Raw genomic sequence first — 20219 nt, 5'->3', positions numbered from 1 at the left:
ACATATAGATTAAAAATATCTAAGAATAACTGTATTAAATAAATAGTACAATATTGTTCTTTATTAATGTAATATTAATTTTTATCCGCGAAACGAATGATAAATCTTTCTAGGGCAAACTTAGCTTCTCGGACAGAGAAATTGAACGAAATAAACGCGCAATTAATTTTACGAGCGGTGCGAATGGAAGCTGTCGTCAAGCCGTTACAGCAGGCTCACATACATACATACACGCACGTGCATGTTCACAAAAAAGAGCCATTTAAATGATACTAATAAAACTGACAACGCCTCTCTATATATCTCTCATCAAACTAGATTATTACTGATTAATATCGTGTTCGCGAGCGCATGTGTCATCATCTTTATTTTTAAACAAAAACTTAAAATAAAAAAATTGATTGTGTATCATTATAGTAAAAATAACGTAGAAGACACACAGTGAGTTTTTTCCAGGAGTAATCACGTAAAAAGTATGAACGGGCTTATTGGCTAATCCGAAGTAGATAAAATATGACGTGTCCGCCTGTTTAGTAGTCCGAAGGAAAGTATTGTATTTCCAGTCTAGCAGAAGAGTACGGTGTATTATATTTTATATCCCGTGTGATCCACGCGCTTACTATTATACTTTCATCCTCCTGAGAAAGTCTCGAATACAGCAGCGGAGCCGGACTATGTACGCACTTATCTCGCAGCGGTGCACAATTCGGATTATCCATGGCATGATATACAATCACCATAAATCGACTTGCTAAATCGCCCCCTTTTTTTTCTGTCCCGCAAGACTCACGCGATTTCACGTTCAGCTCCTTCGCGTTCGATAATCCTTTCACAAAGGGTTCGTCTTGAGAACTGCAATTTTTTGCAGTTGGGAATAAGTCGGTTCAATAGGAAAGATGTCACCTCCTCGGAATCTATGTCTCGTATCCTTCCTTTGCAAGATTCAACGGTACGTTTAATTATTAATTAATAATTAATTTAATATTAATTAATAATTAATCGCACATTACAAGGAGAAAAATCATAAATCTAAATTCCGGTTTAAGTAAAATTCAAGAAAAAATACGTTATATTATAAATGGTAAGCATGATTGATAGGATTAAGACTACTTTAGTCTTTAGAATTCTTATTATTTGACATTTTGGTCTGTTTGAGAAAGATTTGAAGAGAAAAGAATATTGCGAGGAGGAGAAGAAGTGAGTGAACGAATGCCGAAAATGGCTTCGCAAACAGACGCGGGATAGGCCTTGGGAAAATCGTTATCTTTCATTTTTCATTTCATAACGTCCCGACAATGACGCCGTATTCCATTTACTCCGCAGTCCATTGTCGGGGCGACTGAATGCGCGTGGTAGACAACCGTAAAGTTCCCTGCACAGGGAAGACACTCTTTTGCCCCTTTCGGCCTGTCGCTTTTCCCACCCCGGGAATTGATCAAGATCAAGCCGGAAACTAAATTGTCAAGTACCACGAATAGCTGAACAAAAAATATTCTATATATAAGATGCAATAAAATTATAATTATATATATAGATTAACAGAATATAATATATAATACATTTTATATAATATATAATAGTAAAATTATTTTCAAGAAACAAAAAGGACTATACAGAATAATACAAATAGAATCTCTTTCTTCATCTCTTCATACATTTATACATTCATCGAACATATATAAAAATATAAAATAGAAATGGTGGTTCTGCACTCAATATATCTGTAAACACATGCAAACTAGATTCTTGCATAGGAACGTAAATGAAAATTTGCATGGCAGAAATGTAAATGAAAATTTGCACACGCAAACGTATGCATATGCAAATTGCATCGAATCACATGCATAAATGTCAATACACTGTAATATGTATGACGAAACAATGAATTTCCCAATTTTCTATTTTTCTAGAATTCTCCTAAAGCAGAAAATATTCCAACGAGCACAATCTCAAATTTTCATGCTTCAAATATATAAGATGCAAAAAATTAGAAAAAATGCAGCTTTTAATATTCTTCTATTTGTTCAAGAGAATCAATCATCGTTCACATGTGACAGTGCATAAAATACTATACTGTAAATCAGATTTCCTCTCATCACGAATATTCTAAATTTAATGTTTGGGTGATCTTTATATCGGACAAATAGAACCCGAAATCACATCCGCTTAATGATAAATGCATCATTAGGTAGAGCCACAAACACAGGGTGCAATGTGTACCCTCATAAGAATACGCGCATATGTACACGTATCTACACGTACGCATAAACGTGTGTGTGCGTATGTTGGACATGAACGTTCACACCTATGGCAATCATGACCGTAACAACCGATGCATCGAGAGGGAAACGCATTGCAGATATAAATATACATTGTACACGTGAATTGGGAATGCATGTTGCCACCGGCGGCATGCATATATGCAAGTGCATATCAAACGCATCAATTTTGCCGAGCATTTGCTTGTTTGCGCAATTCCTCTCCGCTATTCTGTTATATTATAATATGAAATCATGGTTTATATATATATATATATATATATATATATATATATAATGTTATAATTGTTTTTGAAAAAAGACTAAAATTCGTGTCTACATCTCATAAAACGCGATTTAATATTAAAAAGATTTAATTACAAATGCATAACAGTCACCACATGAAAAGTCATAATTGTCTGTGAATTATATCTTGAAAGTAACGAATTATATCTTGAAAGTAATAATATGAACTAATATTAAACCTGTACTACTGGTTGACGAGGAATGAAAGATTAAAAAGTGATGAGGATCTTGGACACTTCGCAAATAACTATGCACGAGTAACGCGAGTATCTCTTTTTGCGATTAGTGTAACCGTGATTATCGGTTAGCAGCTGCTTAATTATCAGTGTGAAGTGCGAAAGAGAGAGCAGGAATTATTGCTTTTCACGATACTGTTCGCAAATTATAGAGTGCGTTGATTTGAATTGGACACTATACACTCACATCGTTAAACCTTTTATTTTCTGTTATAATATTTCTACCCACTATTCCTGTTAACAAGAAAATATTCAAGTTTCACAGATGCTATAGAGTGACTCAAAGATGTTTGCTATCATGCAAAATCAAATATATCAAAGAAAATATCTACTCTTAAGAATGTCAATGAACACAGTATTAGTAATAAAAGAAGATAGCAAATGTTCATATTTATTAATAAAAATAACAACTTAATAATTACTCAAAAATGCATATTTTTAATATTTTTATATCGTCAGCATTCATCGTTCAACTAATAGTTAACATTACAAATCATGTTTAAAAAAATAGATATAAGCTCACATTTCTCGTTTTTGATCCACCAGTCCGATGATCACGTCGCAGAAAATCAGCATAGTGTCTTCCTCATATACTCATTTATAGTTCTTCACATGTAAACTTTACTTTTTAATAAATCACTGCAATTAGGTTACACAAATCGCCAAGAGTGTTTACCATTACATGGCAAAATTAAATCAGTACCGAAACGCTGAAGAATCATTATTAAAACCAAAGTTCACTAATCAAGACATTAAAAAAATACTAATATAAAAAATAGTACACTTATTCTTCGAGTATGAAGTTCAGTAGGTATAACTGTTAGTACACATATCACATCTATTTAACAATTTTCTTAACAACATGGAACATGATTTCTGTAACAATTTCAGAAAGACATATAAATGCGCAAATTGACACATTGGCGAAAAATGTATCGCGAGCGGATTCTTCGTGCGCGATTTAATTATTGCAAATCGTTATCGAGAATTATTGAGGAACATTATTCGATGGTCCAGCGATAGACGACGTCGCGGATAAAGTGCATCCCAGTGCAGCGGCCGAGAGTCCACATGCGATCTAATATTAGACAGAGACAAAAATAGATCATAATTTGCAAATCGCGTGATGGTGGGAGATGACCATTTCCCTAAAAGAAAAAGCAAAGAAACTCCAAACTGAGAGCAATGATACTTCTTGGGTCATTGCCAGAAGAACATTATTTTTCACGGTATGAAATGTGCAAAGTACTTAGAAAAGTATAAGTTATATTATTTTATACATGTTTGTCATTTATATAAATATTTTATAATAGGTATTTTGTTGTATATTATATTTGGTAATTGTTACTTATTTATTACAATATAATCTATACATGTTTGTATAATGTTTTTTATATATATAATATTTAATAATTTATTATTGCATACTACATAATAAGCAATAAAATTATAACTCATTAAAAAATCGTAACATATACGTCTATAAAGTAAAACAACTGTTAACGTTTATATGAATAAATCTCCTTCCGACTATTTTGTTTATTATAAATTCTATACATGATATCAGAGATTCAATAAGTATTGTATATGTTGTATATTTTCATACTGAGTTTCAAGCTCGGAGAGCGAATAATTTTTAACTTTATGAAAACACTACTGCGCGTAAAAATCATGTAATAGCCGCAAGCAAAATTTGCTTTTCCGAAATCCCTGAATAAAAACACGCCTGCAAAATTCACTGTCAGCATCAACTGTTTTCAGCTCTCTACAGAATTATGTTGCAGACAAAATTTTCAGCTGCTTACTAAGAGGTTTAAATCGCTCTTTATATTAATATGCTGTTAGCTTCTTGTCATAAACAAAACTATAGTTTCATATTTTATTTGACGCAATTGGGACGTAATATAATATCAATCTTTATTTGTACATTTTTATTTAAAAGAAAAATAATTACAGAAATGAAATAATCCACGAATAAAAAAGATAAAGATTATTAAATGTTTACATATATATCAGTGAAAATAAAAGTTAATCAACAGAAGTAACCGATGCGTTGATAAATCGTAATTAGTATCACGAATTTCGTGCAAAGGCAATTCGAATAATCCATTTCAAAATAGCGCAAATGTAAATGACAAGTGTGAGATTAAGCACGAGGGGCAATTATCGATTCGATTCACTACGCATGTGGCTGCCCAATTAGCAATCGCCAGCTTTTCCGTAAATGTGCAAAATGCGAAGTGCAAAAGCTAGTATATAGTTAGTACAATTAGTACAATAAATATCGAGTGTTCACAAGAAAGAGAACATCGGTCATATTGTGAAAAAGAAGCAAGAATAATATAATATATACTAAAAATATAAAAAAATAAAATATACAAATAATTGAAATTATTTAATAATCTCATATTTCTATAATGAATAACTGATCACCAAACTGATTTGCTGCAATTTACCTTGACGCGTAATTCGTAATACAGTGATTTGTGAAATTGTTTGTAACTTAACCAATGCACCTGCGGCCATGGCCAAAAAAGCTCTTTTCGTGCGTGAAAAGGTGCGAAAAATGGATTCCTTTTAAAGCAGCCCCTTTTCTTTCGAACAACAGGCAAATAGGCGAAGTAAATTGGATTTATTTATCAGCAGTTTTTAGATCTCCAATATTGAATTCAACATATGTATTGTATATACGTATAATGTATTCCTTGCAACATTTATGAAAAAATTATTTATATATGTAAAATTATATATAAGAAAGAATATATAAAAAGAAGAAATAAGAAGGAAAAAATGTTAAACAGTTATGCTCTTGCAAGTTTAGATTCAAATTTTAGGGAAAATGTTAGGGAAGAAGTATTGAATTAAGCAGTGCAATCTCTGTGTGCTCATTCTTCTACCCTCTTGAGGTGATTTTTTGGTTCGTTAGGCCTTTTGGCGGTGTAGTGCAGAGCAAACTCGATTTACTCTTTCATTGAATTTAATTTCGTGCTCCCTAGAACGTTCTGCCCCATCCAATACATCACACTATGTAACACTATCTTACTAACTCATGCGTCATATTATTCTTGATCAAAATAACTTCAAAATACAATTTTTTTTCAAATACGTACTTATTACATTTGTCACGAAAACACAATATATATGTTCACTGACTGTCAACAGAAATGTATGATTCTGATATTTGCGATATTGTTTACATCTGAAATCCTGCTGTATTAAACGATGAGTTTCGAAGCGTTACATCGAAAGCAATCGTTATTTCAGGTTCGATTGCGTATCCTCCCTCGCGATAAATGCGATATGTCTGCAGATGACATTACGAATTGAATCGCCAAAAGACTCATACTGTGGATATGGGTATTTTTGTTGCGCATTCGTTCTTGTCAAACCTGCCCGAGACAAAGTTGTGACGTGTCGCGCAGCAGACTGCGAATGTCAGACGAAAACGCAGCTGTAAAAATTGCTTTGATGCGAGCTATTTTCTCCCAAATTGTCGCAAATGTCCTTTTCAGGTGTTACTTCAGTTGTTATGCATTTATAACGGAAAATTATTAGATCAAATTTATGTATGTTATTTTTCTATTAAATGTAATAAAACTGAATTTCACGCAATGATTACACAGATTTCTCAAAAAATTATTTATTTATTAAATATATTGTAAAGATATAAATTATGTAAATAATTTATATCTTTACAATATATCAAATAAAATGCAATGGGCCATTAAATTTGTTTCTAGAGGGCAACTAACTGCCTGCAGACGACTCTGAAAAAAAGATGGTTCGTTTCCTGCCGGCCAAAGCGTGCATTATTCAAGGGTGGACCGTTATCGATTGAGTCGTTGTTCCAAGCACAAGCTATACTCTCTCAGTTTTGTCTTCGAGAAGAGAGAGGAAGAAAAAAAACGATAAGGCGCAAATTCTAAAAATATTAGGAAAAAGATCATTGCCACATTATTGATACAAGATTTATGTCTTCTTAAGCTTAAGTTCTGATTTATACAATAATTATCTATTGAAACGTGTATACATTATTTAAAGGATGATATAAAGGATATTACGTATAAAATATGTATGATATATAAATAAAAAAATATAAATCGCATGATATAATAAACATTTTAGGAAGACAATATATGCAAGGACATTGCACTTCCTTAAAACCTCTCTTCATATTACCGCGGTTTTGTTTATTATCAAATAAAACTTCAATTAAATCTAAGTTTCGTTAATGAAAAATTACAAGAATCCTCTTTAGAAGAATTCTCTCCGTCCTTTTTCTTTCATCCTAGAAAAAGGAAATTTTTAAAACGAGATTTTTCTAAACCAGTCATGTAGAAGCTTTATTGCGTGAGAACATTTGCTCGTCACAGCATAAAAATGATCACGTACGCGAAAATTTGGCAAGTCTTTTCTTCCCTTTTCTTCCCCTTTAGCAGGAAGGAAAGGATATATATATATATATATATATATATATATAATAGGGAGAGAGATAGAGAAAGAGAGGTTAACGTTGCGATTGCGGAAGGTAAAAGATGAGCTATTGGAACGTTATCGTTCCGCTTGAATTGCCGTACGACCCCTTTATGGCGCGACGGCCCATAAATGACGACGAGCCCCATGTATCTATTGCTGCGATTTCGATATTGTGATTAAACATATAAATATTTTTTCGCATTCCTAAACAAATTACTCGTCCATAAATTTTCTTAACATCCGCAGGATTTTAAATAAGCAACTTTAAATAAGATGAAACTTGCTTTTTATATAATAAAAATGATTAGATCACTTTTAAGAAATATTAAAAACAAAATTCAACAAAAATAAAAGTTTTAAAGAATTTATTAACCAAATAAAAAATTTTAACTTGTTTCGTTCTCTTAAATTTGACATAATAAGAAATAAAAGAATATATACAGAAATATAAATTATTTGAATGATATTAGAGATTTAAAAACAAAATTTAGAAACAAGGTAAATCATGTTTCCTCGATTTAGGAAAGACAGAAGACAGTGATCCAAATTATTAATTTTAAGTCTTGAGTTTCAAAAATATCTACATACATGATTGAGATAATTATCCATGTCAGCCACTACGATCGAGGGTATCCTAATCGATGTGGACCATAAATTGGATGTGCGCAGGTTCCCCTAGGCTACGTGTTTGAGATTCCCTTTTAAGGATACTGATTTCTCCCCTACACGCTAACGATTGATAACAATTCTCTTTAATTCCCATCGATCGTACTGTCACTAATTATCTTGTATAATCTAAATGGTATAGCTCTATCAATATTATCTATATTATATATTGTGTGTGTGTGTGTGTGGGTGTGTATATGTCAATACCAATGAAATTTTATGAAATATATTTTCTCTAAAGAAGAAAACTTATACTATAAGAGAAAAATACGATTTTATCATTGTATAATTAACAAATAAGTTTTTCAAACATAATGTACATGTAAGTTGTTTAAATTGTAATTGTATGGATCTACCACGTAGTTAAGAAGTCATATATAATGCAGTGCGCTACTTCTTCACTAAACTTGTTACGCTTGCAAATTTATGGATGTAGTTACATTAGGTAACATAAGATTGTATAATACTACTGTTCAGACAGACTAATGTTATATTATCATATGCAATATATTCTGGAGATTATATACTCGTAACGTGTACTCTTATACGCGGGTAACGTACTCTTTTATTAATCTACCGACTACTATTAACAACTATTTATAACAGCATGAAGGAAAACCGATTAGTTCTTCATTAATTCAGATTAGAATAATTATTATATTATACGCGAAATTATAAATAGCTGCACAATTTATAATATTATAACAATATAATAATGTTAAAAATGATGTCTATTAATAATTAATACGATTAATAATCAATATAGATAAAAGCATCATTCCGACATCATTCCAAGGCAGTTTACATCGTATTATTAATAAGATAACATGTACCCTATATTAATTAAATGAATACTGTTGGATGATTGAGAGGAATACCGTAGGAAGCGAAATCTGCCGCAGACATTGCGACCCTGTTTCATTTCAAATGACATCTTCGTGAAATAGCAGGACTGGTGTTGACGACTGCCGGAAATTAGGCGATTGTAAGGGTTGCAAATGTCAGTTACTAACAGCGGAGTTAATTAAGGGCACAATATGTTGCGCCACATCTACTTGCGAAACCCTACTGGAGAGCTTTAAAGCGCGGGATTCCTCATTTACGTAGCATTACCATTTTTAGCATTTACTTTTCTCGCACGGAGAAGCTTGTCAACGTCGCGTCGTTTTGATTCACCGATACGTGCGAAAAATCTCTTATATCAAATACAGTGCACAACTCTTCCGAAAAATGTTAACTTTTCATCATCCCATATATGTGATAGCTTCGTTGTCCGATACAATCCGCGCAAACGAGAAGCGGACGAATGGCGGAAATAACGCGATGCGCGAACTTGAAAATCTATTATCGACGGAATTAGCAGCGCCTCGGGGCTCACGTATTCCGGCGACGCGAGCACGCACCCTTTGTCTACCCGTTAACGATATGGGGTAGTGGCTACGGATAAGGGTGTACTCGCGCACAGTCCCCTCGGCAAACATCAGACTCGCGTTAGCCGTCAGGAATCAGGGGGATATCCGGAGAAACCGACCCCGGGGAATCCCCACGGTGCCGCAGCGTCGCTATATCAAGTTTCCCGATAATTCGTTCTTCTCTCTGTCTCTGTCTCTCCTTGTCTCTCAACCGCCCGTTGGATTCACTTCTCGCGAATCTCTATGGTCTGTTCTTTCCGCAAACCAGTTCGGCATTCACTTACTTTCGATTTTTATCTCTTCGTTGTTCGTACGATTGGGTGGACTCGTCCAAATTTTCGTGTCTGAGAGATATGAAGAAATTTAAAGCCAAGAATCAGCTTCCCTCAAGAATGGTTCTAGAAGGAGTCTAGGAACATAAATGGCTAGCAAAGCTCTGCATTTGAATAACAAACACTGGTTTGCTCCTCAACTTCTTTGTAGAAACTTGATTGTTTCTTTGTTCATACATAGAAAATAAGCCAAAAATTAATTGAATAGAACTTTCAATATTTTAGAAATCAACTGATTTTTCTTTGCCGTACGCTTCCTATCTATATTCTTCATTTTTCAACATCGATATATTCTGAATGTGATGCTGCGCATTATATATTGATGGCTAACGGCTTCTCGGAGCACATAAGATTGTCAGCGACAGAAACCTCACGGTGGATCTCATAAATTTCGGACAGGCAACGGTCTAGACCGACAGTTTCGCCAGATGAACGACTTCTAGGCGTGGTTATGAGAATGCATAGCTGTACATGTACAGGGATAGTGGTTCTACCATGCTTCTGCCATGGTACTCGTGGTCCAGCCGTCATGGTGCAAGACTTGAAGGTTCCACAATTCCCGAGAGCATCGTATCTCAAACTTGTTCCCCGGTTCTCCATGTAGCGTTTGTTACATTAAGGGAAACCTTCGTGAAGTAGTGTAGAGTGTGCAGTGTTATATAGAGAATTCGGAATTGCACTATCTTAATTGTAATTGCAACATATATAACAGCAACACTCTGAAGAAAAGCATCGTTTTCTGTTTTTAAGTTCTCTTTTTATCTTCGTAAATTTTAAATAAATGTATTATTTTTATATTATGATATAGTTTAATTCAAACTAGTTAGTTTAATTAAAACACTTAAGTTTTAATTTAACATCTTTTTCAATATATCCGAAAAAAGTTTTCGATTGTATTTAATAACTATATAAGATGTAACATTAAATCAATTTATCTTAGAGAAAGAAGCGTTCTTCGGTTTATCTTTTATTATATTTCATGACCCGACGAAAGGAATTCTATTTTGTTCGTGCAAAAAGACGAGTACTGAAAAAACATCTCGAGACGAAGCCATAAACACACGTTTTCATATTACTGCGAAAATTTTATGTCATACCGAATGTGTCTTGAACGATCTCGCCCGGTCTAACGCGAATCTAATGCTGCGATCGAGAATCCTGGAGTCGTCCAAGGGAAACGGGGAGTGGGGAATTGCATTATTTTTCGACGTCAAGATGCTGCAGAATGGGGAGGCAGACAGGGGCCACAGAATGCATTAAAAGTGGATTTGCTGCACTCTCGAATTCACGTCGGCCGAAATACGCTTCGTTTAATGGCTTGGGAAATATCCAGAGATGATGTATGTGCACCATGTACAGTAGAGAATATACCATTAGACTGGTGGAAAATGTTATTAAATGTTTAACGCTGATAGGTTGTTATTAGAATTTTTCAATCAAACATGATTCTCTCTTCAATCGAGATCTAATCGTGTTTGATTGCACCTATAAATAAGCTATGAAATCAATTCAATGTTACATATATACACACACAGACACACCAATATTGTGCATCCTTGAATTTAAGATCAGCAGTATTTTATTGTCATGCACGACACTAAATCGACACAAGTAATAGCTTCTATAAAATATTTTATAGAAATAATTACATGTTACAAATAAGTATCAATTTAATATCAATTAAATTATAAATAAAATTAAAATTGAATAAAAAGCTGGTCATATCGCGAGTAGAGACTACTGCAAAACTAAATTCATATAATAATTATGTACGCAAATAATTCGTAATATCGAATCAGAATAATTATCTCCATTTTTCATTTTACTCTACAGAAATTAAGTTTTGATAAATGTAAATTATATAAGCAACTGTTGAAGAACAGAAATAAACACTATTTTCCATTTCTCTTTAGTACAATTTCTTTTAGTACAACCTCTTTCTTTTCAAAGAGCACGAAAAATATTCTACCATTTCTAAACAAAAGTGAAGTTTTAACGGGATTGCCAGTCAATAATAATTCAACTGCAGAGAACGAGGTAGGAATTTCATTTCAATTCTGCATCTCGGTCCCTCGTGCTCGCTATCGTCGTCCCCTTGTCGAAGGGTATAAGTGACAGTGGCGCGGGACCAACCCGGAAATCTGCTTATGACATGACTGATCAAAAATTCGCGAAGCGTACCTACGAATCTCTCATTGCTCCCAATGAAAGTGATGAACAAGCTTAAAAAATAAAAAAAAGATTAAAAACTTTGGACAAAGTAAATTTAACGTAATAATTTTAATGGAATTCAATTCTTAAATACGGCAATCTTTTAACGTATTTACACTACACATAATCATCCAAAAATTATTTTCTTGCTTTAAATATTTATATGTAAATTATATATTATAGAATTATAAAATTAATATAAATAGGTTTTGAGAAAATCATTTTAGGAAAATTTAATTCAAAATGAATCTCATTTATATTTAATCATAAAAACGTGCGCGATATTTTCCTTTTCTTTCTTTTTCTTTCCCTCTTCTCTTTATTTCTCTCTACCTTTTCGCTGTTTGTGCATGCATGCATGTCTATACGTGCGTATCTGTTAAAATATACATTTTACGATTTCAAACCCCTGCAACAGTGCTACGGCGAACAGGGCAACGGCGAAAAAAGTTCCGCGCGCGTATCAACGACTAGTTTTTTCTTTTTTTGTTATTTCATTGTTACGCTGGGGAGGACATTGGTTACCATCGTCCGCTTGAATTTGACGAACAGAAGTGTCAGACGTGTGTCGAAAGCGAAAAACGACATTTCCGGAAAACGCGAGGGAAAACAGTGAGGGGAGGCTTGATATCTCCGGCGAACAGCGATAGGAGAAAAATTGGAAATTTCGTTCGTACAAAACTCACGCCGCTCACTTTTGTCCATCGCACTAATTTGCATGTACACATACTTTCGCACGTTTTTTATTGATGTATGAGTGTATAAACTAAAAGTAAAAACTCGATATCTCTCTTTCTCTTACGCGCGCGTATGTTGGTTATTTCTGTCACATTTCGTACGCATTGCGATTGAACATTGCGACACGTGCTAAAAGACGGAATAAAGTATACGAATCGTTGTGAATAAATCATATAAAACAGTGACTCCAAAAAACAATTTTACTTTTTATACAAATTTTAAATAAAAAAAGCATTCGATTGTTTTTTATCATTATTATATCATATTTTTCGTTTTCTCTATATTTGTAATATGCTGTCTCATAATTATGTTACCTAATTAGTTAATTGCGCTCTTCAAGCAACAAAGTTTCAAGTATAAGCGCAACGCGGCTTAATATCATAAATATTATATATGCAAAATTGCCGCCAGCAAACGACCCCATTCGTGACATGTGTTCAGCATTAGTGTCATAATATTATGCATAATTGCTTCAGGTTGGCAGCTGTCTGTTTCAACGTTATTTTCAAAGGAGATTTTAGATCTAGCAATATTTCAATGTAACAATAAAACTGTTTACCGTTAAACTATTCATAGTCATAATCGTGATTAATTAATTGCGAAGATGGGATAATCTAATGCCCTAGTTTAGAATCCAATATATCAGCTAAAACATACAATCATCGTCTCATTTAATTGTCACAGTTAATCGTATTCATCGATATGGAGCTGGAGTTACGCTAATTGTAGGTTTGGAACTTTGCCGAATGCCTAAACTCTCCGCAAACTCTATTGAAATTTTGCGTCCATTCAGAAATACATCGTCCATCTTATCTTTGGAGTAGATAGGAGAACGCACTCCAAATGCTAAATAAGTTTAATCTCAGTTGTAACACATACATACGCGTACGCGCGCAAACATACACAAAGAATAATAAATATGTTGTATAATTATGTATAAATACACAAATAATTATGTATAAATACGTAAATATAAATATAATATATATAAACGTTTTTATCAAAGAAATAATATTATGCATATTAAAATGATAAGTATCTCAACTAAAAATTATAATAAATTTGTAACTACATCAGATTAACCATTATTAATCATTAAAATTAGCATAAAATTAATAAAGCTGATATATAGTAAATGTAGATAACTCGTTTGGGGCTTAATAGGCTCGGCGGTATAATATCCACGGTGTTCTATGTAACTTCTCAAATATTATGGGAAACACAGTCTCTCGTATATCATGAGAAGGATTTGATGCAATATGAAAATTATTCGCACGAGGTTTCCATCATAAATTACTGGAATTAATACGATTTAATCTTTGTTGCACGTGGGGCAAGAATGGTAAATGTGTTCTCCCCTCGAAATGCGAGCTGAATTTTTCCGAGATATAACACACAGCGGATATTCTTTTCCATGTATGCACGTATTTAATATAGATACACAGATTGCAATGTTTATCTGTGGACAATGCCTGCGTAATAATTAATAATAAAATTCGTTCGCATAATAATTGATAATATAATTGCAACGCAAGTGAAAAACGTGGAATGCAATTATTAGGTCGAACCAATCCACAAGTTACCGACAAGAATGACCGGTGTGCACGAGCAAGGTTTCACCATCGATCGATCTCGACTTCGAGAAGAAACGAATGGTGCGGTCGCACTTGACCTCCTCGAGAAGAGGCTGAAGAAAAAAAAGAAGATGCTCACCGTTCGTAGGAATCCGGGGTCGTGCAGAGCTCGTTCAGCATGCAGTCCAAATCGGTCGCCAGGGAATTAAGCAGCTGTAAAACAGAAGCGGTTAGGGTCAGTAAAATAGAGTACGAACTCGTTCAGCAATAGATCAATATATTAATATATGCCAATATTAATTATTTTTCAGAGCAGATATCATAACAGAACTTATAAAATAGAGATTTATGTCTCGAATGTGTATATCACAATTTACACATTGAATATTTAAGATTACATAAATATGAAGTAACTGCAACTTTGTAATTTGCTTAGTTAATTCAAAAGATTAAATAGATTTTCATATTATGTATATTTTTAAGTAAAAAAGACATTATTTTTAAACAAGATGTGATATTACGATACGGAGACAGTAATCGCGGCAATGGTAGTCGTCACGAGATTTTTCGTAAGATGTTCTCGTCGTCCTCGCAGCGGCGAGGTTGCTATCGAAGCTGTATTTGCATTGCGTCGGCGAAAATCGCGAGGCCGGAAAATTAGAAGGTTTCCACCCGTGAGCACTTTTGCAGAGTCAATATTGAGCGTTGTGAGGGAAGAAACGATCCGACAAAGCTTCCATGACAGACACGTGTAAGAAACATTCTATAGTCGGGCATTTTCTTTGTTAGCACATATCGGAAATTTGCGGTACACGATATTTATAATGAATTTAAACATTTTTATACTCTTAAAATACTTCTGCGCTGCCAAAGCGTAAAATTATATTTATAGATCAATTTCTTATGTTACTTTATTATAAATAATATTTTAATTGCGTATTTAAAAAGCTATTATCTTACATCTTTAATCTTTAAAAGAATATTTGACAAAAGTAATGAAAAAAAATAAATAATAGATATTATGTAGAAAAAGATTCTTTATTAATTCTGCATCAAGATATTTCTTTTTTTTTAATGCAGCTTTTTTAAACGTCGCGATTAGCAAATCATCATTCAAATCAATCATTAATTCATTCAAGTCATATAAATATAGATATGTATTTGTGGCAATAATGCACGAGTGCAATTTAAATACGTTTCTCTCTCCTATGAGGAATAGTTATACCGCGGCACTAATCTCAAAAGAGTATTTATTTTCCGTTCTATAGTTAACTGTACTATAATTAATTGGATTTAATATCTCATATGTATAAGAAAAATATATATCCACCAAATTGAAAAGATGTCCAAAAACATTCAGATATTCCGAGCACGATTAAGTTAGTTAAACAAAGGATGAAATCGATTTAAATTCTCTCTCTCTCTCTCTCGTATCTCTCATCGTTACGCAACATGCGTTGCGTGTTCTGCTTTGCTTCTCTTTCAGCAAGCAGCAGCAGCAACGACCGCGACGAGTGCTGATTGGATCTAATCCGTTTAATTCGGGGAATGAATTTCAGTGGACCATTTTAATTCGAGTCCGTCGCGTCGCGTCGCGTTTGCTCCCTTGCTTGCTTTGAGTGCTCTTCTTAAACTTTAAACCTTGAGAGTGCTTCAGACACGCCATCCCGATATTGAACAGCCGTTTACATTAGTTGCTTAATGATCAGCCGGAAACTTGAGTGTAATCTCGAGGGAATGCTACAATCTTGAGGGACGTTCTTCTACTTTAGTTTCTAGCTTAAAGCCGATTGTAAGAAGAAGATATTATATTATGAAATACAGATTATATTCGCCTGCATATAAGACTTCTTTACTTATTATATTCCACTCTAGCAATATCGCATATCTGCTTTTGTGCAATCCATATATATATTTTTTTGATTAAATGATTTTTCATAATCTTTTTATTATGATTATATCACTAAATAAAAAATAAATAAAATAAAAATTTTATTATTTTTTGTTATTTACTTTTTATTAATATCTCTGAACTTGTGATAATTTCTCTCCACGTCAAGATCAAACATTTCCTGTTGTTGCACCAGTAAGAATGGAGAAAAGCGCATCTAACTCAACAAACATTTTTCGCACCTTTATCAATCGTCTCCTACACACATATGCATATACACGAGGCTGAATATTTATCCGTGTATCTCCCAGCGTTTGCAGGAATACGGAGATATAGAAGGATTCGAACAACGGCGATTTAGGATCAACACAGCATGGGCAGCGATAATTAAACGGATTCCCTCTCCACTACCTCGTTATCGTAATAGACGATACGCTGACCGCATAATACACCGAGCATACTGTGCACCACAACGCTACGCAGGAACTCGACAGAGATAGTGACCAAACAGGAATAACGGCACGCAAATGACAAATACAAGCGAACCAAAGGACAAATAGTCGTCGAACAACGGCGTTCGGCCAACACGACATGTGTCCGCCGCAAAAGTCGAGTGTCCACTGATGTCCACTGTGTCGTGCCGTAAGAATGCGTTTAATAGGATCGCGCCGTGACAGCAAAGACGACTACAGGGTGTCGCAAAATTAAGGGAACAGGCATGCACGATCTCAACATCAACCTCGTTATACTGTTGCATTCGATCTTAAATGTTGCAGTTACATTAGAAATCTTGTTCATTATTAAAAGATTAATATTACGTCATTAACTATGTAACTATGTAATTCAGGTCGCGTCTGGATGGTGATACAACTCTCCGATATAGCACTCAATAAATATAGCGATATTTTAGATTGTGTTTTTTAAAAACTGCCTATCCTGCTAAAATTAATAAAGTTAATTTACGACAAGCTATGCTGTTTTGTCTAGTCAAGTGTGTCTAGTTTGATTTATTGTTATCTAGACGCGAACCAGAGTACTTAATGACCTAATATTATTTAAAGAAGAATGAATGGGTACGATAGAGAATAGGAAGACCGAGAAAGAATGCGAACATGCACATGACACTTTTTTCGCTTGCGAAACGTGACTCATCAGCAACTGGTTCAACGCTTACGCGTTTCATCATATGGTACAGTGTTGACTTCACCTGCGCACGTTCTATCGAGACACATTATACACGAAAACGACAGCTGCAGTCGATCAGCCGGGTTACGTGTTTTCCGCTCGCCAGTTGCTGGGATGATAAGGCCACTGAAAGATATACGTGCGTACGTGCATGTGTGCATATCTCCGTTGCATACGTACGACTTGCAAAGTGTAGATGAAGACGCCGATAGATACCGGAAAGTGTAAGTAAAACGGATACGACTCAGTGACGTCACGTGAGCAGGCAATTATACACGCGTGACTGAACATTTAATACGCAGGGTGCCTACCCTTTGTATTACCAAAATAAAATTGCGCAATACTACGAGCAGAGAAATAAATGTAAAAAAGAAATAGTTAAATATATATAAAAATGAATGTTACATATATAGAACATATATAGAACATAAAGTATGACGCAACATTTTGTGATTAATCAGTTTTATTTATCTTCTTATGTAAGCCATTTTTATAGATTTTTAAAAATCTTAAAAATATTGGTCTAAACTTTCGGCTAGTTGCATATTTATTTATTAAATAATGATAAAGAGTAATAAATGTAAATATCTGTATTCTGTAATGCAACATATTGTTGGCGGAATTAAAACGTCAAGCGGTAATCTTACCGGGCTGAAAATGTTAATCCTTAAGCCCTTTGATTATTGCGTATGTATACATAGAATGGCAAGTACAATAAAGCGAAGCATTATACTGAATAATGCATATGATTATTTTTATGTATTTTTATGTATACGATTATTATGTCCTTTTCCCATGAAATTTAAATTTTCTCGGATTATACTTTATACGTTCGTTATTCAAAAAAACTTTCTGTAAATCACGTTACATTTTTGTTATATTGTGACTATAAACTTTAGTATAAGGAGTTTTGATACAATAATGTATAATAATATAAATCTCGAATTAATCATGCTGGTCATTTATGTATATTATTTTCTAAAAGAATAGAGAAATTTTATTTATTTAATAATAAAATACAAACAAAATCATTGCTGTTATCTACGTGTGACTTCAATTTCCGTAAGAAAGTTGATAAAGCACATATATGTGACGCGTCATACGCGTGATGAAACATGTCAAGTTAACTTACTATTACGATTTGTTCATACCCGCATAAAAGAGCACAATCCGGACCGGCAATGCGATGCCTGATCAATAGAGTATCTCATCAACTTCAAACGCACAGATTCAGTTTATTTTTTCGATAAAGCTTCCAGTTTCATCATCGAAACTGTCATTTTCATATAAATTAATGATTTATGATGTATATTGTTATTGTAAATTTGTACTAGTCCTATGAGCCATTTTTTCGGAACTCTCTTATTTGTTATAAATCCGAATGTTAGTTTTTTTTACACTATTCGACACTATTCGACACTGTTCGACACCGCACCGCAGGTAGATGAACTTTAACGTAAATGTGTAGGCATACGACTGCCACCTGGGAATCGATACCTGACTACTAGTGGTAAAACTGATGGAATTGCTATAGCAACATCGTATCAAAACAATGGAAGATGTGCATGTAAAGTAACATATGCTAATGATGTTGCAGAAGAAAGAGAGAAAGGAAGAAGAAAAATAATATTTAATAAATCAAATCTGAATCGATATGGATTATCCCATGTAATTTTGTAATATAAACTATAATATAATTAAAAAAGGTGTCCCTTTTTAACTATAAATTATGCTTGTTGAAATTGTACATACGCGCGCGCATCACACATATACAGGGTGAGGCACCTAAAACAGGCCACCTGAATATCTCGGCTGTTATTGGTGATAGAAAAATATGTGTCAGACCAAACTTGCATGGTTTCGAGGGACACATAATTTGTTCTATTGGGTTGTTCGGAAAGTAATTTCGTTTTTCACAAAGCGATGTCGTTAGTCGCGTTCCTCGATACTTAACCTTACTCTAAGCGGCAAATTCGTTTTATATTTTGACAACTGACATTTCAGACGTCATTTAGTATCTTATTGTGTTGCGATCTGTCAAGTAATTGTTTTTTGGCATCACGTCAAACATGGAAAATCAAAGTGAGCATTTTCGTAATATTTTGCTTTTTTACTACCGAAAGGGCAAAAATGCAGTGCAAGCGAGAAAAAAATTGTGTACCGTGTACGGAGAAGATGTACTGAGTGAACGTCAGTATCAGAATTGGTTTTCGAAATTTCGTACTGGAAATTTCGATTTGAAAGATGCACCACGTTCAGGTCGGCCAATTAAAGCTAATGACGAGAAAATAAAGGCTCTGGTGGATGCAAACCGTCGCATAACAACACGCGAAATTGCTGAAAAGTTAAATTTATCGAATTCGACCGTTTACGATTATTTGAAACGCCTTGGATTCGTTTCAAAGCTCGATATTTGGGTTCCACACGATTTAAAGGAAATTGACTTGATTCGACGCATTACCATCTGCGATTCATTGTTGAAACGTGAAGAAAATGAACCATTTTTGAAGCGAATCATAACTGGAGATGAAAAATTGATTGTTTACAACAATGTTAAGCGAAAACGATCATGGTCCAGGCAAGATGAACCTGCTCAATCGACATCCAAGGCAGATATTCATCAAAAGAAGATCATGCTTTCTGTATGGTGGGATTGGAAGGGAATCGTATTTTTCGAGTTACTATCAAGCAACCAGACGATTGATTCGAAAGTGTATTGTCGTCAGCTGGATGAATTGGATGCTGCCATCAAGCAGAAGCGACCAGAATTGGCGAATAGGAAAGGTGTCGTATTCCATCACGACAATGCCAGACCACACACAAGTTTGGTCACTCGCCAGAAGCTTTTACAGCTTGGATGGGATGTGCTACCACACCCACCATACTCTCCTGATCTGGCACCATCCGATTACCATTTGTTCCGGTCTCTACAAA

General features: G+C 34.1%; 1 protein-coding gene across 7 annotated transcripts in view; it reads right to left on the bottom strand.

The window, feature by feature from the left end:
• The window catches only part of LOC105287748 (protein sprint), a 97771-nt gene that overhangs the window by 40419 nt on the left and 37133 nt on the right, over positions 1-20219 (bottom strand). For 3 of the 7 annotated variants that reach the window (XM_011353492.3, XM_011353494.3, XM_026969444.1), the window contains one exon: positions 14349-14422. In XM_011353492.3, the coding sequence (XP_011351794.1) occupies positions 14349-14422 (74 nt within the window). Of the gene's footprint in view, positions 1-14348; positions 14423-16342; positions 18389-18417; positions 18990-20219 lie in introns of those variants that run through there. The other 4 variants (XM_011353498.3, XM_011353503.3, XM_011353499.3 and 1 more) reach the window with 4 other exon arrangements.

The sequence above is a fragment of the Ooceraea biroi genome, chromosome 5 (genome assembly GCF_003672135.1).
Source record: "Ooceraea biroi isolate clonal line C1 chromosome 5, Obir_v5.4, whole genome shotgun sequence".
NCBI lineage: Eukaryota > Metazoa > Arthropoda > Insecta > Hymenoptera > Formicidae > Ooceraea > Ooceraea biroi.
Note: the sequence above shows the minus strand (reverse complement) of the source record. Positions and strands in the feature narration are given on the sequence as shown.